Genomic DNA, 27,631 nt, shown 5'->3' with positions numbered 1-27,631 from the left:
TACATAGGACACCACCACAGTGTTGAACTGTAAAAAACTAACTGTTGGAGTCTGATGAAATGCGAACACGCTGCCCGGCCTGACGGACTGGGCTCCAAAGAAAGTCAGAAAATTCCAAGTCTGGGAGTGTGAGCACACTGATGTGCAATGTTGTCAGCGACGGTGTCCAAAAGGTCGTGAAGCCAAAAACATAGTTTCACAGTACCAAGTCTAGGAGACTCACGTACGTGGTCACGATGACCCAATAGGAGTGACCAATGATCGGATTTGGAATATACAAACAAACTAGCCACCCCTGGAGAATGACAAATGCTGTTGGATAGAATGAGAAAATAAGAGTCGAGAGGAATGCTGAGCAACCTTCCGAATTTGTGGCGAATTACTTACTGGAACTCCAATGAGAAAACCTGGCATACTGAACAGTGTTGATGGTGGAGACCCTCGTGCTGAACGTTATGCAGCACCCGATCGACAGTCTAGGTCCAGACAGAGCCGCCATAACCGCAGAGCGTAAGATTTGTGCTTCAGACTCCTCAAGAAAACTCACTGGAGTAAGATGCCAAACTACCTCAAGAACTGAATGCATTGACAAGGTATCAGTTGAGCTGTGATTGAGAAGTATGAGAACCGTGCGATGAGGGTTAGAATATACCACAATATAATTGAGACAATTGTCCTAGGTTTAGCTAGTGGGTCTCTAAAAGATGCTGAACCCGAAACAGGAATCGGTTGAGCCAAACTTGCAAACGCCGTGACCACCGTGGGAGCAAGTTCCACTAGCAAACATAGGGCCTACTTCAGTAAGGATTGCATTGGATCTCATGCTGGGGGCCGCCCAGTATGCTGACCGGCACCTCCCCCCGTTGAACAAGCAGAAATTGCGAACACAGCACAATTTATGCTTGCAGGAGGCCCTCTGCCATGTTCTTGATCATGGTGGCTGCATGTGACGTGATCATGCCCCCATTTGGCTGCCTGCGCCTCTCGTTCGCGCCGCACCGCCCTTGCAACGCTCTGGCTCCACCCTGGAAATGGAGCGTTGCCCCCAGCCAACCCAATTGACAGGTAGAGGCGATCGCAATTTGCGATCCAACCTAAATTAGCCCCATAATCTATTAATGGAGAACAGGAGATTCAGCACTATCTAGGTCGCTATGATGTAACTACTTTCCTGCGCTGACTGAATAGACCAACAGCCAACCACCTGACAATCCATGTCGAGGGAGCGGCGCACAGCAACCATGAGGTCTGTCATGCCCTGAGAATAAGTTTAACAGGGGTCATAAAAATCAATATCAACTTGTACACTGAGGATGATATGCTTAAAATACTATGTCACAGTAGGCAACTGGAAATCACAGTTAGGTGGTATATACTAGTGTGACAGACAGCTCTGCAGAATGTGTACTAGAGTACCCCTGGTAAAGTAACTGGAGTACCCCATCGCAAAGACGTGAAGAACTCAATACAGTCAGGGCCTCGCTGGTAATCGAACCCACAACCTCCGCGCTGTGAGGCAGTAATGCTAACCATTACACCCACTGTACCGCCTTTGCAACTGCATGACTGCAGACTAAGCCGTAGTAGCGGGCCATACCCGTAAAATAAATTGTACAAATGGCAGATGAACACATGTTGTACACTGGCTGGCACAGAACCAGCGTAATATACAGTCTAATTCAGGCTTTTTCAACCAGTGTGCCGCGACCAGTTGCAAGGTGTGCCGCGGAGCCAGCAGCTTCCTCTTCTTAGAGGATCAGTCATGCTCCGGCCATGACCTATGTCTTGGTGACGCGGCGGTGTGATATCATAGGTCACGGCCGCCGCATCACACCACTCAGCCAGCCCACCCGCCTGCATACTTATCTTCCAGTTCAAGCCTGCATCCACAGTTTTCCTTGCACACCCACATCCACACCTGCCCGACCGCCCGCTGCTCAGTATTCGCAGTACTCCACTATGAACAACCCCTGCCACTGAGGGACAGCTGAGCGGTAGGGGCTAATATGTGTTATGTTATTTCTCCTGTGGGGAGCAATAGGATTTATGGGGGGGAACAATGTGAATAATTCATGTGGGAAGCAATAGGATTCATGTAGGGAGCAACTTGATTTAAGTGGGGAGCAATGTGATTGTTTTTTTCTGTGTAGACCAATGTATGTGTGGATTTGTTTTTTACTATGAGGGCCAATGCGTGTTTTTTGTTTTTGTTTTCCTGTGGGTGAACTGATGGTGTGCCTTGGCAATTTTAAAATATTGTTCGATGTACCGCGAGTAAAAAAAGGTTGAAAATCACTGGTCTAGATACTCAGAGGTGAGGGAGACACAGCAATATGTACTGATAAATACACATAGATGAGTGTGAGACACAGCAATATCTATAGCGTACATAAATACGCATAGGTGTGAGTGACAAAGCAATATGTATGGATAACCACACATATGTGTCAGACACAGCAATACATAGCAATATATACTGATAACCACACATAGGAGACAAACATAGGGCTTAATTCAGACTGGATTGCTGCAGCGGCATAACCGCAGGCGTGTCAGGACCATTTCGGGGGAGGGCGGGCCGCGGCGGTTGCGTGACGTCACAGGCAGCTGATGCGATCAGGGGACGCGGCCTGCCAGCGCGCAGGAGCTGCACTGGCAGGGAGCTACTCGCCAGGTGCAAAAGCATCGCAGCCGCGAACTGCTTTTGCACCTGTGCGGGGGAGGGGGCAGGGCACAACATGCGGGTCGGACTAGCCCTGTGCTGGGCGTCCCCCTGAATGTCAGAGTAAATGATCGTAGATATGCTAAATTTAGGACATCTACGATCAGATCTGAATTAGCCACATCGGCAGCTATACAAACATTTGGAACGTAGCTTGTACGTAACAGAGTAGCGGCAGGGGCGAGGAGTGTGCCTCCTGTGAAAGTGCAGACTCACCAGTCCTGTCATAAGCTTTGTGCAGTCCCAACTGTACGGGTGAGTGCAGCAATTAAGCTCCGCCCCTCTAGGCACCACGCTTCCTGGACACAGTGTACTTCACTTAATAGGGAAAACACTGGTCCCAGCCGACTAGTCAGACAGCCTGTAACGTGCACTCCCCCTCCCTGCTTGGGAGTAAAGCTGCCGCTAGGGATCCAAGAGAAATAGCATCTGCCATTCAGGACAGCTCTGGGCGCCTGGCACCCTCTAACAGGTTGTTGGCATGCACTGTCCATGGGCACCCTGTTAGAATGCAAGGGGACAGCGGTAGAGTGTGCAAAGCAGGGTAAGGCAGAGGATAACCCTTTCTTGAATATGAAAAACAGTAATAAGAACCCTATGGTGGGTGTTACACTGACACAATGCTCTTCACCATGTAATAAAGATCTTGAGCTGTTTCTTCACATGCCACTAATTCAGATGTAATAACGGACCTACTCTAGATATGTAACACATTATCTGAGAATTTTTACATTCTGTAATGTTCCTTGTGTGGATTGGAGTAACACAGTGTAATATACTTCAGGTCCTACAGTCAGAGATACAAGAAACAGAGGCCGTGATGCAGGTTTATGACTTTAACCGTTTCTCCAAGCATGACGTGATCGGGGAGGTGCGGCTGCAACTTGGGGACATGGATCTGCAGCATGTCATTGAAGAGTGGAAAGAGCTGGAGGCAGCTGGCAAATCAGAGGTGAGGGCGCAGTTACACTGGTACGGAGCCACATCCTGGGAATATTGTCAGCACATACCAAAAATACACAGAAACGTTTACTGCGCATACTTCTATTTATTGCTGAAATCTTTTTACAGTATGAAAAACTCGGAGACATCTGCTTCTCATTGAAATATACCCCTGTGACTTCTAAACTCACTGTTGTCATCCTTGAGGCTAAGAAAATCAAAATAATGGACAATGATGGATTGTCAGGTGATATTTTGAAAATAACATACACAGAGAGATTGAATTATATAGCATCCATTGGTTTACTTAAGAGTGTGATGCTTGCCGTGGTCTTACCTTGTAGAGATTTTTATGTAAAACAAGCATGATAGTTGTCACAGAGAGTTTCATACATGTATTATAAGTTGTTAATGGCTAGAAATAAAGGGGGAAGGGGGGGGGGAAATTCAGTTGTTTGCACCAGAGGTTGTCATTGCCGGGCGCCCAACAAAGCCATTCAATTGTTGCTCCGTTCAGGCGCGAGAGCTGGCGGCCCTAAACGGCACTTTTCATGTAACACTGATTACTTTAGATGGGTTTCGATGCTTTACGAGGCTAAACCCGGCCTGTTTGGGTAAGACTAGCGCGATAAAAAAAACATTTGTATGGTGCCCCCCACTCTCCGTTCACTTTAGACGGGAGATCGGGCACGCATAAACAATTGAATTGCCCCCAAAGAGTCAAACAAATATATGAAAACTAGGCTGCTTTCAAACCTTTTCCCATCCACTTGTGCCCTGCATGCAGCTCCCACCTCATGTGCAGAGCAGTGTGACATATAGACTCTCTCCAAAATGTATTACCTGAGTGTGATAGTGACCCAGAATTAGTACAGCCCCACCAGAATGAGGATAGATGACACTGTCCTGCTCTTACCTGTTCTCGCAGCTTTCACTACAACCTGCTGCTTCTGGTGTCTTTAGCTCAGTTACCACTTGTCTGGATCCTGATATTTAGAAGCCCTATTTGTAAAAAGGAATAGGAGCATAAAGTATGGTAATCCTAGAGCGGCGTAAACACTCAAGGCCCCCTGTTCGCCAACCACTATTTGTTACATGCATAGTTCCCACATTCAATACATAGGCCTCCCGCCTATTTTTTCTCAACCTCTCTATCCCAACAGACCCATATGTGAAAGTGCAGCTTGCTCTGAATAAGAAGAAATGGAAGCGTAAGAAGACAGGAGTGAAGAAGAACACCTTGAACCCATACTTTAACGAACAATTTACCTTTGATGTGACGCTAGAACAAATTCAGGTGCGGCATTTATTCATAGGTACAAGCACCGGCTGCTTCACCAGTTACACTTGGATAGACCTGGTTACAAGATAGGAGCGATTACCAATAATTTGCAATATTTATACAATACTGGGGGTCATTCCGAGTTGTTCGCTCGCAAGCTGCTTTTAGCAGCTTTGCACACGCTAAGCCGCCGCCTACTGGGAGTGAATCTTAGCTTCTTAAAATTGCGAACGAAAGATTCGCAATTTTGCGATAAGACATCTCTGTGCAGTTTCTGAGTAACTCGAGACTTACTCAGCATCTGCGATCAGTTCAGTGCTTGTCGTTCCTGGTTTGACGTCACAAACACACCCAGCGTTCGCCCAGACACTCCTCCGTTTCTCCAGCCACTCCCGCGTTTTTCCCAGAAACTGTAGCGTTTTTTCACACACACCCATAAAACGGCCAGTTTCTGCCCAGAAACACCCACTTCCTGTCAATCACATTACGATCACCAGAACGAAGAAAAAAACGTGAGTAAAATTCGTAACTGCATAGCAAATTTACTTGGCGCAGTCGCAGTGCGGACATTGCGCATGCGCACTAAGCGGAAAATCGCTGCAATGCGAAGAAATTTACTGAGCGAACAACTCGGAATGACCCCCACTGTCCAAACTATGCAAACAGGGAGGTGGGGAGTGGGGGCTATTTATGAAAATGAGGCTAAGAAATAACTGGTAAAACAAAATAGATAGAACTATGTCAAAACATTATTTTTAACCACTTGCCTGGTGTGGTTTCCCATGCCAGGCTGGGCTTTCCATTTGATGTGACCAGTCAGAAAGCCCACTGTACAGCTGCTGGAACATAATCTTCCAGCAGCCACCAGTCTCAGAGAGACATCCAAGTCGCTCTGTATAGTGGTGCACGCAAGGGAGGTTTCTGAGTACCCGAAACCCCCGCCCCCCAGACTTTTTTTTGTTCTATTTCTGCAGTGGATGCCATTTTGTTAAGCACTGCCCCTTCATGGCTAAATACTGCGATCCGCGGGGCAATAGAGAGAGGGCGGTGTCAATAAGACATGATTCTAGGAATCATGTCGTATTGGCTCTGCCCCCCACTGGAAGACCAGCGATGTTTTGCAGCAAGGGGGCGGGGACTAATCAGTGGTGCCCGATTCTGCCTGCAGCTGTTGATTGGTGAGTGAAATGGGGAGTGTGTGTGATCAATGTGTGACATACACATTTATGCTATGTGTCTCATATATATATATATATATATATATATATAAATAAAACAATATATATATATATATATATATATTTGAGATGTGCGGGTTCGGTTTTACTCGGGGCTCGAAACGGCATCTTATTGGATCACGGATGTCACGCATTTTGGATAGCCGATAAGCAAAACCCGAAATACCCGAGTAAATCCGAACCCGCACATCTCTAATATAAATATATATATATATATATATATATATATATATATAAAATGTAAAATTATATATATATATATATATATATATATATACACACATACATACATACACACACACACACACACACACACACACACACACACACACACACACATCCGTATTATATAAAATGAAAGGGGGCCTTCACACCCACAAGAGGGAACCATGGTCTCATGCACTCAGGGAATGGCTGCTGATAAGAATATGGCATTTACTCTGCTACTATGAATTGTGCTGCGGTTTGCCATGGTTCCCTCTCCATGCACTTATATACTCTTGGTTGCTATGCTCCTATTTTGTGATAACAGAAAAAAAGGGAAAGAGGGCTGCGCTGTCAGAGGAAAGAACAATACCATTCACTAAGTGTATAAATTTTAAAACAATTTATTAAAAAACAATAACTCATTAAAAAAGACAGTATTTTGTGCAAATAAGCCAATTATAAGCAAGATGTATTTTTGCCAATTATATATGATGGATGAAGTTTAGCCCAGGTAATGATTCAGGACTGATGTTTTATATTCTGTAGGATCCGTTCCACATTTTGCCCATAGATGATATGTCCAGTTTGATTCCACTGTAAAGAGTCCCTTTTAGATGGTATTATAGAGAGTCCAAAGGAAAGTTCCATATGCCGCTAGAGGGTTATTGCAATGTCCCATGTATGGTGGGTACCTCATGCAGTGCGGAGATTGAATGGTGCCTCTCTAGGACTCCACTGGATAGCTGGTAAGCGATGTGGGCTGGTTCGGGTCCAATTCAGGGTTGTCCTGTTCCAAAGGGTAAATGCCTGACGCGTTTCGCTGCATAGACCTTGCAGCTTTTTCAAAGCTGAAAAAGCTGCAAGGTCTATGCAGCGAAACGCGTCAGGCATTTACCCTTTGGAACAGGACAACCCTGAATTGGACCCGAACCAGCCCACATCGCTTACCAGCTATCCAGTGGAGTCCTAGAGAGGCACCATTCAATCTCCGCACTGCATGAGGTACCCACCATACATGGGACATTGCAATAACCCTCTAGCGGCATATGGAACTTTCCTTTGGACTCTCTATAATACCATCTAAAAGGGACTCTTTACAGTGGAATCAAACTGGACATATCATCTATGGGCAAAATGTGGAACGGATCCTACAGAATATAAAACATCAGTCCTGAATCATTACCTGGGCTAAACTTCATCCATCATATATAATTGGCAAAAATACATCTTGCTTATAATTGGCTTATTTGCACAAAATACTGTCTTTTTTAATGAGTTATTGTTTTTTAATAAATTGTTTTAAAATGTATACACTTAGTGAATGGTATTGTTCTTTCCTCTGACAGCGCAGCCCTCTTTCCCTTTTTTTCTGTTATCCTATAGGGAGTGACTACCCTAAAAACCGGCTGCTGCTTAGCCAAGCACCTCGCCTCACAGTGCCCGAATACCCCTGGGTATTTTGTACCTTATTCCCTATTTTGTGACAGACTCTTTTGGACTTGCGGATGTGCCGGCTCCCTTTAATTCTACCTGCAACATTATAGGAAGTTTGGCAATTCACGTTTGTATTACTGGAGTGAGTGCAGACTGTAACAGACACACACATATATATCTAAAGTGTGTGTTTGTTATGGAACCCCCCATATAAATCCTCTGTTTGCCCCTGCTGTACCCATGGCTCCTTCCTTAGTATGTCCCAATCACTGCTGGCCACAGTAACCGGGCATCCCTCCCACCAGTCGATTGGAAAGCAGATGAGAATGACTACAGTGTAAATGGAGGAGCCGCGGCTGCACTTGCAATATAGCAGTCACATCTGTTGTCGTTCCCCGCCACCCTGTCTGTCCTGATCTCTGTAGCTAGCATTGATCAGGCAGTGAAGTGACAGCCTTTTTCCAGGCATCACCATGACTGCAGCAGTGATTGGCGATCCTCAGGAGTGCCCACCCACTATTGCGGGCTTCTCTTGCTGGACTTGTTTTACAGTTAAAAAATTATATATATATTTCAAAGAGTGAGCACAAACAGGTTTTGAATTAAGTCCTTCTGTGGAACTACAGGTCCAAGGCTGGACTAACGAGTTCAATAGTAGACTGAAAACTCTCAGACAAGTGACGTCTCTAGCAGTCTATCTGCACGCTGCCACATGCATCAGCTGTCGTCCACCCCATACACCCGTCTCCAAACGGGGAAATGTTTGTCTAGAAAAAATGAAATTGTGGGGGGTGCCAATAGTGCATTAAAAAGAGTAACAATTTAATAAAACATCATACACAACATATCCAATTGAGTGCGTACCAGAGATAGAGGTACAATCACCGCTATTTAAACAGTATAAGAATAATCATAAAAAGACGGGATTCACCACTGCATTCTGCGGGGTTCAACGTCCGTCAACAAGCCACGCCCCAATGAGTTTCGTCAAAGGGCCAGGCTTAACACTTCCCATAGAGCTCTTATATCTTGCAAACACGTTTGCATTTTCCAATCAATGTTGTTCACGATCAGGTTTGAATGGTTACCAAGTGACAATGGAGATTCCTCCAAGTAAGAATAACAAATACAAAAAATAAAACTATCAAAACATGTCTTATATGGATACATCTCATATATGTAAGTGCAAGCTTCTTGATATAATTTTACAAAAAATAGGATTTTAGTACCTACCGGTAAATCCTTTTCTCCTAGTCCGTAGAGGATGCTGGTGACTCCAAAAGGACCATGGGGTATAGACGGATCCGCAGGAGCTTGTGCACACTATAAAGACTTAAAGTGGGTGTAAACTGTCTCCTCCCTCTATGCCCCTCCTCCAGACCTCAGTTAGAAACTGTGCTCAGGAGAGGTGGACATTTCGAGAAAATAATTTATAATTTAAACACAGTGAGTGTTATACCAGCTCACACCACAAACATACCGCAAGACATGGCGTTCAATAGAATACCAGCCCACGGTATAAAAAACATACAGCCATATGCTGAGAGAATATGCAACACAACCTGTGTGTCAACACAACCAATAATAAGAAACCGCATGCAACGGCATGAACAACATCAGCGACAACCTGACAGAAAGGAAACACCACAAAGTGCAACCATAACCAATAACTGCAGACACAGTACGCACTGGGACCGGCGCCCAGCATCCTTTACGGACTAGGAGAAAAGGATTTACCGGTAGGTACTAAAATCCTATTTTCTCTTACTTCCTAGAGGATGCTGGGGACTCCAAAAGGACCATGGGGTCTATACCAAAGCTCCAGACCGGGTGGGAGAGTGCGGACAACTCTGCAGCACCGATTGAGCAAACATTAGGTCCCCATCAGCCAGGGTATCAAACACATAGAGTTAAGCAAAAGAATTTGAACCCGACCAAACAGCCGCTCGGCAACGGTAAACCGCCCGATACTCCACGGGCAGACGCCTAAGAAAACCCATCTTCCTAATAGAATGGGTCTCCACCAACAACGGTAACGGTAAACCAGCCGTAGAACCAGCACACCTAATCGTATCCCAGATCCGGTGTGTAACAAACTGCTTATACACAGCTGCCCCAAACATGTTGGGAGCATACCGGACAAACAGAGTCTTTGTCCTCCCAATATGAGCCAAACCGGCGACATAAATATTCAAAGCCCCGACTACATCGAGAGACTTTGCAGAAACCACAGGTTTCTGCGAAATACTTAAACCACTTCTTGGCAGAACTATTATACGAGTTCTCAATTCCGCTTCATCCACAGGAACGAGCCAACAGGGCCTCATGTGAGACAAAACCGCCACTTCCAACACCCGCCTTGCGGACACCAAAACCAATAACAAGACCACTCTACAAGAGAGAGACAGTAACACAACCTTTAATAAAGGTTCCAATCAGTGTGACACAAGAAACGCAACACCACGACAAGTAAATAGAAATCGCTGCCCAGGGCCCAGCCCCCCACCCCCCCTGCACCCTGCACCCTCGGAAGCCGTTGGTGTGTGGGAGCAAAGACGCGCAGCGCGATCGCTGCGGCACACTGACGGGGTGACATACCCGGTGTCCAGGCAATGAAATATGTCCCTCCGCCAGCGATCTAAGTCAGTATATGCCACCCAGGGCGCTACCCCCCCCAGCGCCCTGCACCCTGCAAGAGCCGATGGTGTGCGGGAGCAGGGAGCGCAGTGCTACCGCTGCTGCTCCCTCCGTTTCGCGGCACACTGGCGGGGTGAACATACCCGGTGTCCGGGCACCTAAATATGTCCCCCCGCCAGTGATCCAAACCTCGGCAACATGCCGCCCAGGGCGCTCCCCCCCAGCGCCCTGCACCCTGCCAGAGACGTTGGTGTGTGGGAGCATGGAGCGCAGCGTTACCGCTGCTGTTACCTACGTTACTGAAGTCTTCTGCCGTCACTGAAGTCTTCTTTTCTTCCAATACTCACCCGGCTTCTTTCTTCTGGCTTCTGTGAGGGGTTGACGGCGCGGCTCCGGGAACAAGCAGCTAGGCGCACCAAGTGATCGAACCCTCTGGAGCTAATGGTATCCAGTAGCCGAGAAGCAGAGCCTTTAAACTAAGAAGAAGTAGGTCCTGCTTCTCTCCCCTCACTCCCACGCTGCAGGGAGCCTGTAGCCAGCAGGTCTGCCTGAAAATAAAAAACCTAACATAAAGTCTTTTAGAAAAACTCAGGAGAGCTCCCCTAGTGTGTGACCCATCACTACTGGGCACAAAGTCTAACTGAGGTCTGGAGGAGGGGCATAGAGGGATGAGCCGGATCACACCCACTTTAAGTCTTTATAGTGTGCCCAAGCTCCTGCGGATCCGTCTATACCCCATGGTCCTTTTGGAGTCCCCAGCATCCTCTAGGACGTAAGAGAAAAGAAAGATAAAAAGTAAAGTATGAATTATGTTTTATATATTGAAAAACAGGTACTGGAAATAAGGGCTCATAAGGCAGATCTTCCGGTAAAACAAAACAGCGTCTTTTATTAGCATTAGACATTGTGCACAGCATACACAGGCTTAGGCCTGGTCACGCAGGTACATAACTGAATATAAGCAAAAAGTTCTAGCACTCCTTGTGCTCAGCAGTCACTCTGCTGCAACTCCTTGAAGCCACCCATGCCATGCTCTCCTGGCACTACAAACTATACCATACTCACTGGCCCCTAAGAGGCATCAGCACCCCGTGTAGTGGGTTAATGGGAGTTTTAAACTCCTCTACTGCTTCTGACTTCCTGCTGGCTCTGGGTGAGCTGGAAAACCCGTACTTTTGTTTTTCCACTTGAAGCTGTATAAAGCAGAAAGCCGTAAGTCATAAAATTACTACTGCAGGTGCAGAATGTGCAGGTCTTGTTTTCTTCTTGCTTGGCGGGAGCTGATCCCACCAGAATGTGGACAACTGTGTTGAGACACAAGCCCTCCCACCACTAACTATATATATATATATATATATATATATATATATATATTTATATATATATATAGTCAATCGAAAATCCACACTCACATCCTGATTAATCCATCAATGAGGTGCTCCACAAAGGTAATATCATATATACCTATTATAGATTATTTACTAACCAGCAAAGTTAGGAGAGGGCACTCTCCAAATATAAAGATTAAAAAGTCCAATTTATTAATTCATCAAAGTTCATCTTACGATGTAGCAGAGTCTGCGTTTCGGCCCCCAGCAGGGGCCTTTGTCAAGACAGATATCGCTGACAACCTCACAGCATGGAGACAAGGGTGTGTGTGTGTATATATATAAATATATATATATATATATATATATATATATGATACCAATAACCTTACAGAGAAGGAAAGGCGGCACTCGTATGGTCTTGTAGTAGAATCAAAAGAGGTGCTATTTATTAACACAACGTTTCAAGGCTAGCAAGCCTTTTCATCAGGTGCACCTGATGAAAAGGCTTGCTAGCCTTGAAACGTTGTGTTAATAAATAGCACCTCTTTTGATTCTACTACAAGACCAGATGAGTGCCGCCTTTCCTTCTCTGTAAGGTTATTGGTATCGTATGCAATTGTATTTGGGAAGGCACCCTGGCATCACAACAGGTCCCGGAGTGCCACTTCTACATGCAACTATATATATATATATATATATATATATATTTATTGTGCGTCCGGGAAGTGTTCACAGCGCTTCACTTTTCCCACAATTTGTTATGTTACAGCCTTATTCCAAAATGGAATAAATTCATTTTTTTCCCCTCAAAATTCTACAAACAATACCCCATAATGGCAATGTGAAAAAAGTTTATATTAGATTTTTCCAAATGTATTAAAAATGCTAAAATACTAAGAAATCACATGTACATAAGTATTCACAGCCTTTGCCACTGATCATCCTTGAGATGTTCCTACAGCTTAATTGGAGTCCACCTGTGGTAAATTCAGTTGATTGGACATGATCTGGAAAGGCACACACCTGTCTACATAAGGTCCCACACTTAACAGTGTATGGCTGAGCACAAACCAAGCATGAAGTCAAAGGAATTGTCTGTAGACCTCCGAGACAGGATTGTCTTGAGGCACAGATCTGGGGAAGGGTACAGAAAGATATCTGCTGCTTTGAAGGTCCCAAATGAGCACAGTGTTCTCCATCATCTATAAATGGAAGAAGTTCGGAACCACCAGGACTCTTCCTAGAGCTGGCTGGCCGTCTAAACTAGGTGATCGGGGGAGAAGAGCCCTCATCAGGGAGGTGACCAAGAACCCAATGGTCACTCTGTCAGAGCTACAGCATTCCTCTGTGGAGAGAGAACCTTCCAGAAGGACAACCATCTCTGCAGCAATCCACCAATCAGGCCTGTATGGTAGAGTGGCCAGACGGAAGCCACTCCTTAGTAAAAAGCACATGACAGCAGGCCTGGAGTTTGCCAAAATGCACCTGAAGGACTCTCCAACCATGAGAAACAAAATTCTCTGGTCTGATGAGACAAAGATTGAACTCTTTGGCGTGAATGCCAGGCGTCATGTTTGGAGAAAACCAGGCACTGTTCATCACCAGGACAATACCATCCCTACACTGAAGCATGGTGGTGGCAGCATCATGCTGTGGGGACATTAATCAGCGGGAGGAACTGGGAGACTAGTCAGGATAGAGAGAAGATGAATGCAGCAATGTACAGAGACTTCCTGGATGAAAACGGTTCATCTTTCAGCAGGACAAGGACCCTAAGCACACAGCCAAGATATCAAAGAAGTGGCTTCAGGACAACTCTGTGAATGTTCTTGAGTGGCCCAGCCAGAGCCCAGACTTGAATCCGATTGAACATCTCTGGAGAGATCTGAAAATGGCTGTGCACCGACGCTTCCAATCCAACCTAATGGAGCTTGAGAGGTGCTGCAAAGAGGAATGTGCGAAACTGCCCAAAGATAGGTGTGCCAAGCTTGTGGTATCATATTCAAAAATACTTGAGGCTGTAATTGCTGCCAAAGGTGCATCAATAAAGTATTGAGCAAAGGCTGTGAATCCTCATGTACATGTGATTTATTGTTTTTTTATTTTTAATGAATTTGCAAAAATCTAAAAAAAAACAAAACGTTTTTCACATTGTCATTATGGTGTATTGTGCGTAGAATTTTGAGGGAAAAAAATAATTTATTCCATTTTGGAATAAGGCTGTAACATAACAAAATGTGAAAAAAGTGAAGCGCTGTGAATACTTTCCGGATTCACTGTATATATATGCGGTGCGCATATATATATATACAGTGCATCCGGAAGGTATTCACAGCGCTTCACTTTTTTTCACATTTTGTTATGTTACAGCCTTATTACAAAATGGAATAAATTCATTTTATTGCTGCACTGACCCCACTATAACAACTGTACCTGCTCCTCCCCCGCCACCACTCCCCTCCTTCCTGATCCTCCCCCGCTTCTCTCCATCCCTCTGCCACCTTTCCCTCCATCAGATACATCACCTCTATACAGTTTTTTTACATTTTGTTTCTTTAAACTACAAACTATTTTTTTAAATGTTCCCAAAATTTTAATTTTTTTTCATTACATTATATGAATAGCTATTTATAACTGTATAGAGAGAGAGAGAGAGAGAGAGAGAGAGAGAAAGACGACAGTAAGTAAAAAATTATCCGCACTCTGGATCTAGAATTTATTCTACACCCAGTGAATATGAATGTCACTGACCTGGGTTGGGGATGTTGTAGACTCGGGGGTTCTTCCGATGGTCGGGAATAGTAACCACAGGGGGGTCAGAGTAGGGATGGTCGGATATAGGATTTCCTCATACAAGACTCAATTAGTTAGGTTCGGTAAAAGAATGCTGAGGAACTTTATTAAAGAAAGGGAGCAATACAGCGGCACATGAAAGAACGTGAACTTGTAGGCAATGCCAAAAAGTTACTGAAGAATTCATGAGCAATGATGAAGGACACTGAAGAATTTGTGAGCGATGTTTAAAGACACTGATGAATGAAGAACTTGTGAGCGATGGTAAATGACACTGAAGAATTGGTGAACAAAGTTTTAAAGACACTGATGAATGAAGAACTTGTGAGCGATGGTAAATGACATTGAAGAATTGGTGAGCGGAATTTAAAGACACTGATGAATGAAGAACTTGTGAGGGATGGTAAATAACAATGAAGAATTGGTGAGCGATGTTTAAGGACACTGATGAATGAAGAACTTGTGAGCGATGGTAAATAACACTGAAGAATTGGTGAGCGATGTTTAAGGACACTGATGAATGAAGAACTTGTGAGCGATGGTAAATAACACTGAAGAATTGGTGAGCGGTGTTTAAGAACACTGATGAATGAAGAACTTGTGAGCGATGGTAAATAACACTGAAGAATTGGTGAGCGGTGTTTAAGGACACTGAACGCTGGAAGCACTAAGGTTGGTTCGGCCCGCAGGCCTTGCTGAATCCAGGGAGCGCTGGCAACTGCACTGCAGAGGAACACACTAGTTGCTCGGATCACTGGAGACTGTGCTGCAGGAAGGCACCCTGAATGCTAGGTGCAAAGGAGTATAGCTGCTGGGAGACACACTGCGTACGGGAGCTCTGGCATCCACTTCAGAAAAGAGACGATACTCAGGCACCGAGGCTCTGCCCGGCGTCTGACTTTGAATCTCCCGCCTCCGCTGGATTGGCGGAACAGTCTGATGACGTCACCTGCTCCCCGCCCACGTGATGCCGGGTGTCATGGCGACGCCCCTGCCCCGGAGAACTGCCGGGAGCCGCGCCAGCCAGACACCGGAGCCCGTGGACCACCGAAGGCGGAGGCCGCAACACAGACCAGCAAGCACGCAGGGGTAAGCGCGGCGAACGCCGCCTCTGGCGTGTGACAGTACCCCCTCCTCCAGGAGTGGCCCCCGGACACTTCCCAGGTTTTGTTGGATGTCTGGAATGGAAAATCCGCACCAGTCGGGGAGCCATAACTTCTGTAGCCTTGACCCAGCTCCTCTCCTTGGGGCCAAAACCTTTCCACTCCACCAAATACTGTAGATTCTTGTGAAGATAACGAGAGTCAAGAATAGCTTTGATTTCAAAGTCCGTTCCAGCTTCAGTCTCTGCAGAGGTTGGCCTCTGGGATTTTGAATGGAACCGGTTTAAAATAATGGGGCGAAGGAGAGACACATGGAAGGAATTTGGTATCCGGAGGTGGGAAGGCAATCCCAATTTGCAGACAACCGGGTTCAGGACTTGTAACACGGGATAAGGACCAATAAACCTCGGACCGAACTTCATAGTGGGCACCCTTAACCGAAGATTGCGGGTAGAGAGCCATACCCTGTCACCAACCTTATATTGGGGAGCTGCTCGTCGCTTCCTATCCGCAAAGAACTTATAACGGCTGGAGACTCTCTTGAGATTAGCATGGACTCGACTCCAAATTTGACTGAAGTGCCGGAGAGTAGAGGCTGCAGCAGGAACATCCTCCGGAGGACAAATGGGTAATTCAGGAACTTGGGGATGAAAACCATAATTAATGAAAAATGGGGACTCACCGGTCGAAGAGTGGTACAGATGATTATGGGCAAACTCGGCCCATGGCAACAGTTCCACCCAATCATCTTGCGAGGGAGAGAGGTAAACACGGAGAAAAGTTTCTAAATCTTGATTGACGCGTTCAGTTTGCCCATTGGTTTGTGGATGATAAGTGGATGAAAACTTGAGTTTTATTTGTAAGACTATACAGAGGGCTCTCCAGAATCTTGCAGTGAACTGTACCCCCCGATCAGAGACGATTTCTTGAGGTAACCCGTGCAGGCGGAAATGTTCCCGGATAAATAACAAAGCCAACTTGGGAGCTGATGGTAACCCGGTCAAAGGTACAAAATGTGCCATCTTAGAGAAACGGTCTATAATTACCCAGACGGTATTGTGACCCTTGGAGAGGGGTAATTCAGTGACAAAGTCCATAGAGATATGGGTCCAAGGCCTCTTAGGAATGGACAGTGGATGCAACAACCCCGCAGGAGGCAAATGAAGAATTTTGTGCTGAGCACACTGAGGACATGAGTTGACATAACTTTGAATATCCTTCTTCATAGTGTCCCACCAGTAAGATCTTCGTAGAAACTCCCACATCTTTTGAACTCCAGGATGACCGGAAAACTTGGAAACATGAGCCCACTGCAACAACCTTGGTCGTAATTTAGCTGGCACAGACATTCTCCCAGAAGGAGGACCCAGAGCGGTGGCAGCTGCTGAAATAGAAACTGGACTGAGAATCAAAGCCTTTCCAACAGGGTTCTCCTCATCTGAAGCCGTCAAGGAGCGAGATAAAGCATCAGCTTTGGTGTTAAGCATCCCGGACCGGTACTTAATGACAAATGAGAATCGAGTGAAGAGCGCCCATCTAGCTTGACGGGGATTCAAGCACTGAGCTGTCTTGAGATACAGCAAGTTCTTGTGATCGGTATAAATCGTAATTAGGTGTTTAGCACCTTCCAATAGATATCTCCATTCTTCCAGGGCAGATTTTATTGCCAAGAGTTTCTGATCTCCGATGGTGTAGTTTCGTTCAGCAGGAGAGAACTTGCGAGAATGGAAACCACATGGATGCAACTTCCCGTCAGAGGAGTGCTGTGAGAGCACGGCACCGATGCCGACCGAGGAAGCATCGACCTCCAAGAAGAATGGTTTTGAAAAATTCGGTTGCTGGAGTACCGGAGCAGACTTAAAGGCTGCTTTCAACTGAGCGAACGCTGCTACAGCTTCAGAAGACCAGTGACTTGGGTCAGACCCCTTTTTGGTTAGAGCAGTAATAGGTGCCACAATGGTAGAGAATCCCTTTATGAATTTCCGGTAGTAATTCGCAAAACCCAGAAACCTTTGTACCGCTTTCAAAGAAAGAGGCTGAGTCCAGTCCCGAAGAGCAGTGAGTTTTTCCGGATCCATACGAAGCTCCGTACCTGAGATGACGTAACCAAGAAATGAAATTGAAGGAACCTCAAAGGTACATTTGGAGATCTTACCGTAGAGATGATTCCTTCGTAGGCGAAGAAGTACCTCCTTGACCTGAATTCTATGCTCCGTGAGATTCTTAGAAAATATCAGAATGTCATCCAAGTATACCACTACACTTAGGTATAACATATCTCGGAAGATTTCATTCACAAAACCTTGGAAGACGGCAGGGGCATTACTGAGCCCAAACGGCATTACCAGATATTCGTAATGCCCGTCCCTGGTATTGAAGGCCGTCTTCCATTCGTCCCCCTGTCGAATACGGATCAAATTATAAGCTCCCCTTAAGTCGAGCTTCGTGAAGACATGGGCTCCGCGAACCCTATCAAATAGTTCCGTGATGAGCGGCAAAGGATATTTGTTCTTAATGGTGATCTCATTTAAGCCGCGGTAGTCAATGCATGGCCTCAACCCTCCGTCCTTCTTCTTCACAAAGAAGAAGCCTGCTCCCGCCGGAGAAGTAGAGGGGCGAATGAATCCTTTCTGCAGATTAGACTTGATATAGTCCGACATGGCTTGGGTCTCGGGCAATGACAAAGGATAAATGCGCCCCCGGGGTGGCATCTTCCCTGGGATGAGCTCAATGGGACAGTCCCAGGGTCTATGGGGTGGTAACTGATCGGCCGCCTGTTCCGAAAACACGTCTGCGAACTCCCGATAGGCCTCCGGAATGAGCTCCTCATCCGACTTGGAAGATACGAGCGGATAAACAGGAGTGAGACAATTAGAATGACAGAATTAACTCCAAGATACTATTTGTGACGACTTCCAGTCGACATGAGGGTTGTGTACTTTAAGCCAAGGAAGACCAAGAACCAGATCATGTGGCATCTCCCGAATCACTAGGAACTCCAGATGTTCTTGATGTAGAACTCCAACCTGCAGTTTGATTGGCACTGTGCGACTTGAAGTAAGACCATTAGAAATTTTGGTACCATTGATGGCAGTCAACGTAATAGGTCGTTCGATGGGTTGTAACTGTAAACCCAGTTTTTGAACGCAAGAAAGAGAAATAAAATTCCCTGCAGCCCCGGAGTCCAGCAGGGCCTTAACAGGTTTGGCTAAAGACCCAGAAAACAAGGACACGGAGAGTAAACAGTCCACTGTCGGAGAAGGTTTAGATGTAACCCCTAACTCGACTCCTCTGGAACAAGCTAGGACTGCCCGTTTCCCGGACGGGACTTACAAAACTTGAGAAAGTGATCCGCAGCTCCACAGTAGAGACAGAGTCTACCCTCACGACGGCGCTGTCGTTCTTCCGGGGATAGCCGAGATCAATTAATTTGCATAGGTTCGTCTGGACTTGGAGTGATCGTTTGCTTAGTCGGGAGAGACCGGACTCTGGATCGTTCAGTCCGACTACGTTCACCACCTCGTTCCTGCATACGAAGATCCACCTTTACACAGAGTGAGATCAACTCTTCTAAGGAATCTGGCAAGTCCCTAGTGATCAGTTCGTCTTTTAGATGGTCAGAGAGTCCATTCCAGAAAGCGGCCCAGAGAGCATCATTATTCCAGCGCAGTTCCGAAGCTATAGTTTGGAAATGAATCACATACTGTCCCACTGAACGGGAGCCTTGTCGGACTCGGAGCAAATCCGAAGAAGCAGCGGTCGTTCTACAGGGCTCATCAAAGATCCTACGGAATGACGTGATAAAGTTGGTGTAACTGGACACCAACGGGTCAGAACGCTCCCATAACGGAGACACCCAATCCAACGTTGAATCTTCAAGCAAGGAAATAATGTATGCCACCTTGGACCGGTCTGTGGGAAAGTTGTGTGAGAGAAGTTCAAAATGTACCTCGCGTTGGTTGAGAAAACCACGGCAATTCTTTGGATTCCCGTTATAGCGAGAGGGAGTGGGGAGCTGAAGGCGTGACCTGGTTCCGGGCAAGGATTGAACATTACCAGGGACAACTACTGGAGCGGGTACTGGAGCTGGAGCCGGGACTACTGAAGCCAGAGAAGCCTGAATTTGATCCAGCCGACCAGATAACTCCTGGAGATACTGCATCACTTGGCTTTGTGCCGTCTCATGACTTTGAACTCGGGAAACCAAATCCTGGATGGCGCTTGCCCCTGGGTTCCGATCCCCCGGGTCCATGTGGCCTGAGTATACTGTCACTGACCTGGGTTGGGGATGTTGTGGACTCGGGGGTTCTTCCGATGGTCGGGAATAGGAACCACAGGGGGGTCGGAGTAGGGATGGTCGGATATAGGATTTCCTCATACAAGACTCAATTAGTTAGGTTCGGTAAAAGAATGCTGAGGAACTTTATTAAAGAAAGGGAGCAATACAGCGGCACATGAAAGAACGTGAACTTGTAGGCAATGTCAAAAAGTTACTGAAGAATTCATGAGCAATGATGAAGGACACTGAAGAATTTGTGAGCGATGTTTAAAGACACTAATGAATGAAGAACTTGTGAGCGATGGTAAATGACACTGAAGAATTGGTGAACGAAGTTTAAAGACACTGATGAATGAAGAACTTGCGAGCGATGGTAAATGACATTGAAGAATTGGTGAGCGGTATTTAAAGACACTGATGAATGAAGAACTTGTGAACGATGGTAAATAACACTGAAGAATTGGTGAGCGATGTTTAAGGACACTGATGAATGAAGAACTTGTGAGCGATGGTAAATAACACTGAAGAATTGGTGAGCGATGTTTAAGGACACTGATGAATGAAGAACTTGTGAGCAATGGTAAATAACACTGAAGAATTGGTGAGCGGTGTTTAAGAACACTGATGAATGAAGAACTTGTGAGCGATGGTAAATAACACTGAAGAATTGGTGAGCGGTGTTTAAGGACACTGAACGCTGGAAGCACTAAGGTTGGTTCGACCCGCAGGCCTTGCTGAAACCAGGGAGCGCTGGCAACTGCACTGCAGAGGAACACACTAGTTGCTCGGATCACTGGAGACTGTGCTGCAGGAAGGCACCGTGAATGCTAGGTGCACTGGAGTATAGCTGCTGGGAGACACACTGCGTACGGGAGCTCTGGCATCCACTTTAGAAAGGAGACGATACTCAGGCACCGAGGCTCTGCCCAGCGTCTGACTTTGAATCTCCCGCCTCCGCTGGATTGGCGGAACAGTCTGATGATGTCACCTGCTCTCCGCCCACGTGATGCCGGGTGTCATGACTGCGCCCCTGCCCCGGAGAACCGCCGGGAGCCGCGCCAGCCAGACGCCGGAGCCCGTGGACCACCGAAGGCAGAGGCCGCAACACAGACCAGCAAGCACGCAGGGGTAAGCGCGGCGAATGCCGCATCTGGCGTGTGACAATGAAATACAATATTTTTTGACATAATCTCCCTGCTTTTCAATACACTTTGTCCATCTGTCAACAAGCTTTCGTATTCCCTCATTAAAACATATTTTAGGCTGATCAGGAAGCCACGAATGCACCATCAGACATGAAAATTGGGGCTTAATTCAGACCTGATTGGTGCTGTGAGTTTTCACACAACAGCGATTAGGTCTGAACTGCGCACTGCGGCGCCAGCGCATGCCAGACAGCCGACGGCTGTCTCAGCCCTGAGATCGCCTCTGCCTGATTGACAGGCAGAGGCGGTCGCTGGGCAGGAGGGGGCGGGCCGGCGGCATTTGGCCGCCATTTAGGGGGCGTGGTCCGGGCAACGCAGGCGTGCCTGGACTATTGGGGGGACAGGTCGCGGTGGCTGCCTGACGTCACACGCAGCCACCGCGACCCAGGCAGCGACGTGTAGCTCCAGCCAGTGCGCAGGAGCTGCGCTGGAAGGGAGCTACTCTTCAAGTACAAAAGCATCACCGCTGTGCAATGCTTTTGTACTGGTGAAACGGGGCAGGGCCTGACATGAGGGGCGGCCTAGCCCTGTGCTTAGCGTCCCCCCACATGTCAGAGAAGCTGATCGCTGATGTGCTAAATTTAGCACATCTACGATCAGGTCTGAATTAGCCCGTTGGTCCTCTTACGGCTTCTTTCAGGGTATCAAACAGGTTATAGTCCAATCCAACAGAATCAGTTCACATGCACGCTCTATGTTTTCATCAGTCATGGACAGGCCATCTGACTCCGTCATCATGGCTGACACTTAAGCGACCTTCTTTGAAATTCTCTATTCATTCATACACACTTCTTTGCGACAAAACACTTTCTCCATACTATACACAGAATCTTCAATACATATAAGCACCAGATATACCCTTAGACCACAAAAAAAGAATCACTGCACACTGCTCTTCTTTAGTGTAAATCACAATTTTTTCTTGCACTGGAGTCACAAATGAACTGTCGTAACACGGTCAAACCTGCACAGCAGTGACTGGGAAGTTTTAATACAACTGGAGAGAGGATAATTTTTGACTCACTTGTGTATGTGTGTGTGTGTGTGTATGTATCTCTACTATCTAAAAGTGAAAATTTGTCTCTCTGTCTTGCTATACAAATCCACAGTTTACAAGCGAAGATTGTGAAATTTGACATACGAGCATATTAAAACACCGCGGAGGCAACTAAAAAATGTAGAAATCCCTAGCATCCCTAGGGGGGGCGGGGGGGGGGGGGGGAGAAAGCAGCTCAGAGTGTATCAGGAGAAAGCATAACTCCGGAATTGCTGGACCCATGTACTCACAAATTGGTACACATATGCCTCACAGTCTGGGAACAAACACTGTGGGGGGGGGGGGGGGGGGGGGGGGAGGGGGGGGATGCATAACTCTGGAATGCCTGCAGCAATTTACAACAAACTTGGTACACATATGACTTACACTCTGGGAACAAACACTGTGGGGGTCAGATACCCCTAGGGGTGGGACAGCAGCACAGATTATTTCAGGAGACAGCATAACTCTGGAATGCCTGGAGCAATTTACACCAAAAGCAGCAATTTACAACAAACTTGGTACACATATGACTTACACTCTGGGAACAAACACTGTGGGGGTCAGACACCCATAGCACCACTGGGGATGGGAAACCAGCACAGAGTATGTCAGCAGACAGCATAACTGTGGAAGGCCTGGAGCACTTTACACCAAACTTGGGACACATCTGAATTACAATCTATCAACAAACTCTGCTGGGGTTAGACACCCCTAGGGGTGAGTCTGCAGTACAGAGTATTTCAGGATACAGCATAACTCACAAATGCCTAGACAAACTTGCTACACATATGAATTACAATCTGGAAACAAACACTGGGGGTCATTCCGAGTTGTTCGCTCGCAAGCTGCTTTTAGCAGCATTGCACACTCTAAGCCGCCGCCTACTGGGAGTGAATCTTAGCTTATCAAAATTGCGAACTAAAGATTAGCAGAATTGCGAATAGACACTTCTTAGCAGTTTCTGAGTAGCTCCAGACTTACTCGGCATCTGCGATCAGTTCAGTGCTTGTCGTTCCTGGTTTGACGTCACAAACACACCCAGCGTTCGCCCAGACACTCCTCCGTTTCTCCAGCCACTCCCGCGTTTTTCCCAGAAACGGTAGCGTTTTTTCGCACACACCCATAAAACGGCCAGTTTCCGCCCAGAAACACCCACTTCCTGTCAATCACATTACGATCACCAGAACGAAGAAAAAACCTCGTAATGCCGTGAGTAAAATTCCTAACTGCATAGCAAATTTACTTGGCGCAGTCGCACTGCCGACATTGCGCATGCGCATTAGCGACTATTCGCTCCGTTGCGACAAAAAAAATACGAGCGAACAACTCGGAATGACCCCCACTGTGAGGGTAACACAACCCTAGCACCCCTAGGGGTGGGGCAGCAGCACAGAGTTTTTTAGCAGACAACATAACTCGGCAATGCCTAGAACAATTTACACCAAACTTGGTACACATATGACTTACACTCTGGGAACAAACACTGTGGGGGTAACACATCACTAGCACCCCTAGGGGTGGCCCAGCAGCACAGACTATTTCAGGACATGCATAATATGTCAGTGATGATTTACTAAATGTTCTATTGTTTTGAAGTTAAAAAAATAAAATGCCACCAAAGAAAACAGCTACAAATGGTGGAAATAAAAACAATTCCACAAGGAATAAAATGTTAGCGGCAACCTGTGTGTTTAATCTTTACATTGATATTTGTAAACAAACATGCTTAAAATCCCAGGTAACGCCGGGTACTCCAGCTAGTACACACACACACAAAATCAGGTTTAAGTAGCTATCATTTACCTATTTTGATAATAATGAAAAGAGAGAACATAAAAACTATTTTTTAAGGACATTTGGGGAAAAATATTAGCCAGGTAAGTGGTCAAAATACTTACCGGTGAAAAAAATGCTTTATTCAAATAACATTATTTCATTGATCTTCTTCTGCAAAGTTTTTTAAATAGAATTTGTTTACAGTATGTCTTTGTGAGACCCAGTGAATCTTGCTGCTGTCTGTGACCTGACCTCAATATATAACCCTTTTTACCATAGAATGGTGTTTTTGACTGTAGATTAATAGACCTCCTAGTATTGATGACAATTGCAGGCTGTGTGTATGACACATATTTTCTTTCCTCCTTCAGAACGTGGACCTTATAATCTCTGTGTGGGACCATGATAAAGTCAATAAAAATGAGCAGATCGGAAAGGTACACTTAGGCTGCCGAGCTTCAGGAAACGCCTTAAGGCACTGGTCGGACATGCTTGCACATCCTCGAAGACCCGTAGCACAGTGGCACAGTCTTCAGCCATCAGAGGAAGTTGACAAAGTTCTAGGACTTAAACATAATTTCAAACTCCCTCTTCCCAACAGATAGAAGAGTGCATATTGGGGGGTTCCGGAGGCTTTCATCATCAACCACTGAATGACCCAACTAACCTAGACCTCAACAATTCTCTATCTTACTAAGAGTTCCATCTTCTAACAGTGGAGGTCTTGACAGCAAAATGGTCGGCATTGCTGTGGTAAACATGGGGTGTGGCCATGCTGTCAATGAGCTTGACCACACCCCCAGTGCAAAATGGTCTTTAAACATGTCTTTTGTTTTTATGCGGCATGCTGTGGGCACACCTGCATCCACAACACATGGCAGTGCAAAACCCCCCAACCCACCTGAAAAATTGGGACAAAAGTCCTGATCGCAGGACCTCAGGACACTTGGTAGGTATGTATAAACATATGATACATCCATATGGTATATCCATGATGTACAACTCAAAAAAATTCAGAACAACATACAGAGATACTCATATAGTATAAATGTCTGCATCTTTATCTCAGATTCCAACACAAAGATTCAAAATTTCCCACCTAGGACCAGAACATATGCACCATACATTTATTTATTAGATACTCCCTTGCAGAACCATCACTTAACCAGTAAGGTCATCCACCTGAATCTTACGATAGTCACAAATATATATACTGTATATATATATATATATATATATATATATATATATATATATATATATATATAAAATATATATTCCTTATGATAGAATATTAGGTGTTGGACATAGTTACAGTCACTATGTATGAAGTAGAAATGTTAGTTCACAGCCATAAGCATTTGCAGACTCAGATGCCGGTAGTCTATTCTCCATTTGCGGCCAAGATGTTTGGCTGCACACATCACGATAGAAAACCATACACACGGCAATATTCCTGCACTATTCATAGGGTGTGATGTAGGTGGTCCTGAAGTGTCGCCCTACCAATGTCATTTGCCACCAACGCTGCTGTCTGAATTGACACTAGAGGGACTGGTTGCACGATTATTCAATAGACAGGGAATCTTGTGGCTATAGGAGACCTACCTTCCCCGTGAGCACAATATTATTTAGGTGTCCCTTTGACCAGTCAGTCATGTAATCACATTTATTTTTTCAGGCCCCACACTGCAAATCATCAACCCATTTACTATATTTTGGCATGTAATTAATACTGTAGATGACAGTGCTCCTACATTCATATTATCCAATCCTATGTCAATAAATGATATATTTACAATTGACTGTTCACAATAACATAATTAGGGTATGAATTATAATGCTTTTAAAGGCCACAACCTGACATTGTCTCTGTTCTCAGTGTTAGCAAAAGAAAAAAAATTACATTCTCCTGCAGGGTCCACAGGATAAACATTGGGATATGGGGTAGCATCAGTGGATAGTCACCAACGATCAAAGCTTTCGGCCTCCCAGAATGCAAAGGGCCAGTACCCTATATCCTCGCCTCCTGGCTCAGGCAATTCAGTTATTTTGTTGGTGCGGCAGAAGCCTGACCACGATCTTTGGGCTGCTGATTTTGGCAGCCATAAGCTTGTTATTTATTTTATTTTTATAGTCTTACGTTTTTTGAGCGAGTTTTCTAAAAAGCGTCTTACACGCACCTTAGAAAGAGTCGCTCCAACAACTCTCCGGCGGGTCACGACAACACTTACGCATGTGCACAGCGCTGTTTCGGCGGCCATCTGTGTCGGATGTACTAACAAGTCCAACGGACATTACCAGGCGGTGGCCGGAGCACGGGGAGAAGGTAAGGCGTCAATTCCGCTTAGCGAGCGAGACGCAAGACACAGCCGCACTGTTTTCGGGAAGGAGACTACCGAATAGTGGCCAACGTGGCTGCCACCTTGGGTGCACAAGCGCTCCCAGGGATCATAGGCTTCAGGAATTAGCGTGAGGCCGCGATCCCTGGGGTAGATGTCAGCAGTGGGGAGTAAGACGCTTCCCTGGCCGCCCCTCCCCCCGGTTCATGACCAGTTTCCTCCGAGTTTCCCGCCATGAACTGATTTCCCGCTTCCGTCTGAGATGTAGTAGCGTTGTCCGACTGTGCTTGGATCGCGTGATCCTTGAGCAGAGGAGAGGCCTGAAGCAGAGCATTGTAGATCGCCCGAAGAGCCAGAATGTTGATTGGAAGGAGGGCTTTGTGGGCTGACCACCTGCCCTGGAACTGTGCCCCTTGGGCGACAGCACCCCATCCTCGCAGACTCGCATCCGTTGTGAGGAGGGTCCAATCCTGAATCCCAAAACTCCAGCCTGGAGGACTGCAGCCACCACAGAAGGAAAATCCTGGTCTGAGGTGACAGCCGAATCATCCGTTGCATCTGTAGATGTGATCCGGACCACTTGCTTAGGAGATCCAACTGAAATGTTCTGGCATGGAACTTCTCATATTGGATCGCCTCATAGGAGGTGACCATCTTCCCCAACAATCTGATGCAAAGATGGATTGATGGATACACGAGCAGGTCAGAGCACCATATGGACCATCTCCTGAAGTGTTTTTGCCTTGTCCTCTGGGAGGAACACCTTCTGGGCCACCGTATTCAGCAACATCCCGCTAAGTCGGTTCCAGGTGGGACTTCTGTAGATTGAGACTTCACCCATGGCATGACAGACGTTGGATAGTGTGGTCGATATGGAGCAATAAAAGCTCCCTGGATCTTGCTTTTATCAGAAGATCATCCAGGTAAGGAACAACATTGACCCCCTAGACCCGGAGTTGAAACATTATCTCCGCCATCACCTTCGTGAATACCCTCGGAGCTATGGACAGGCCAAAGGGTAGTGCCTGGAACTGGTAGTGATCGTCCAGTAGGGCAAATATCAGATAAGCCTGATGAGGTGGCCAAATTGAAATATAAAGGTAGGCGTCCTTGATATCCAGGGAAACCAGGAACTCCTGTTCTTCCAGACCCGCAATTACTGCCCTCAGGGATTCCATTTTGAATTTGAAAACCTTTAGGTAAGGATTCAAGGACTTTAGATTCAAAATGGGCCATACCGAGCCGTCTGTCTTTGGAACCACAAACAGGTTGGAGTAATAACCTCCGTTGTGGTATCGGTA

The 27,631-nt window shown here is 46.2% G+C and overlaps 1 protein-coding gene across 5 annotated transcripts in view; it reads left to right on the top strand.

Annotated features, from left to right (window-relative positions):
* LOC134968988 (synaptotagmin-1-like) overlaps positions 1-25,809 on the top strand; it is a 136,480-nt gene extending 110,671 nt beyond the window's left edge. For all 5 annotated transcript variants that reach the window (XM_063944680.1, XM_063944681.1, XM_063944683.1 and 2 more), the window contains exons 6-9: positions 3,507-3,674; positions 3,794-3,911; positions 4,828-4,961; positions 24,360-25,809. In XM_063944680.1, the coding sequence (XP_063800750.1) occupies positions 3,507-3,674; positions 3,794-3,911; positions 4,828-4,961; positions 24,360-24,593 (654 nt within the window). In that variant the 3' untranslated portion in view covers positions 24,594-25,809. The remainder of the gene's footprint in view (positions 1-3,506; positions 3,675-3,793; positions 3,912-4,827; positions 4,962-24,359) is intronic.
* The last annotated feature ends 1,822 nt before the right edge of the window (positions 25,810-27,631 follow it).

The sequence above is a fragment of the Pseudophryne corroboree genome, chromosome 11, assembly GCF_028390025.1.
Source record: "Pseudophryne corroboree isolate aPseCor3 chromosome 11, aPseCor3.hap2, whole genome shotgun sequence".
Classification (NCBI taxonomy): domain Eukaryota; kingdom Metazoa; phylum Chordata; class Amphibia; order Anura; family Myobatrachidae; genus Pseudophryne; species Pseudophryne corroboree.
The sequence above is the reverse complement of the archived record's forward strand: the minus strand, read 5'-3'. Positions and strand labels throughout refer to the sequence as shown.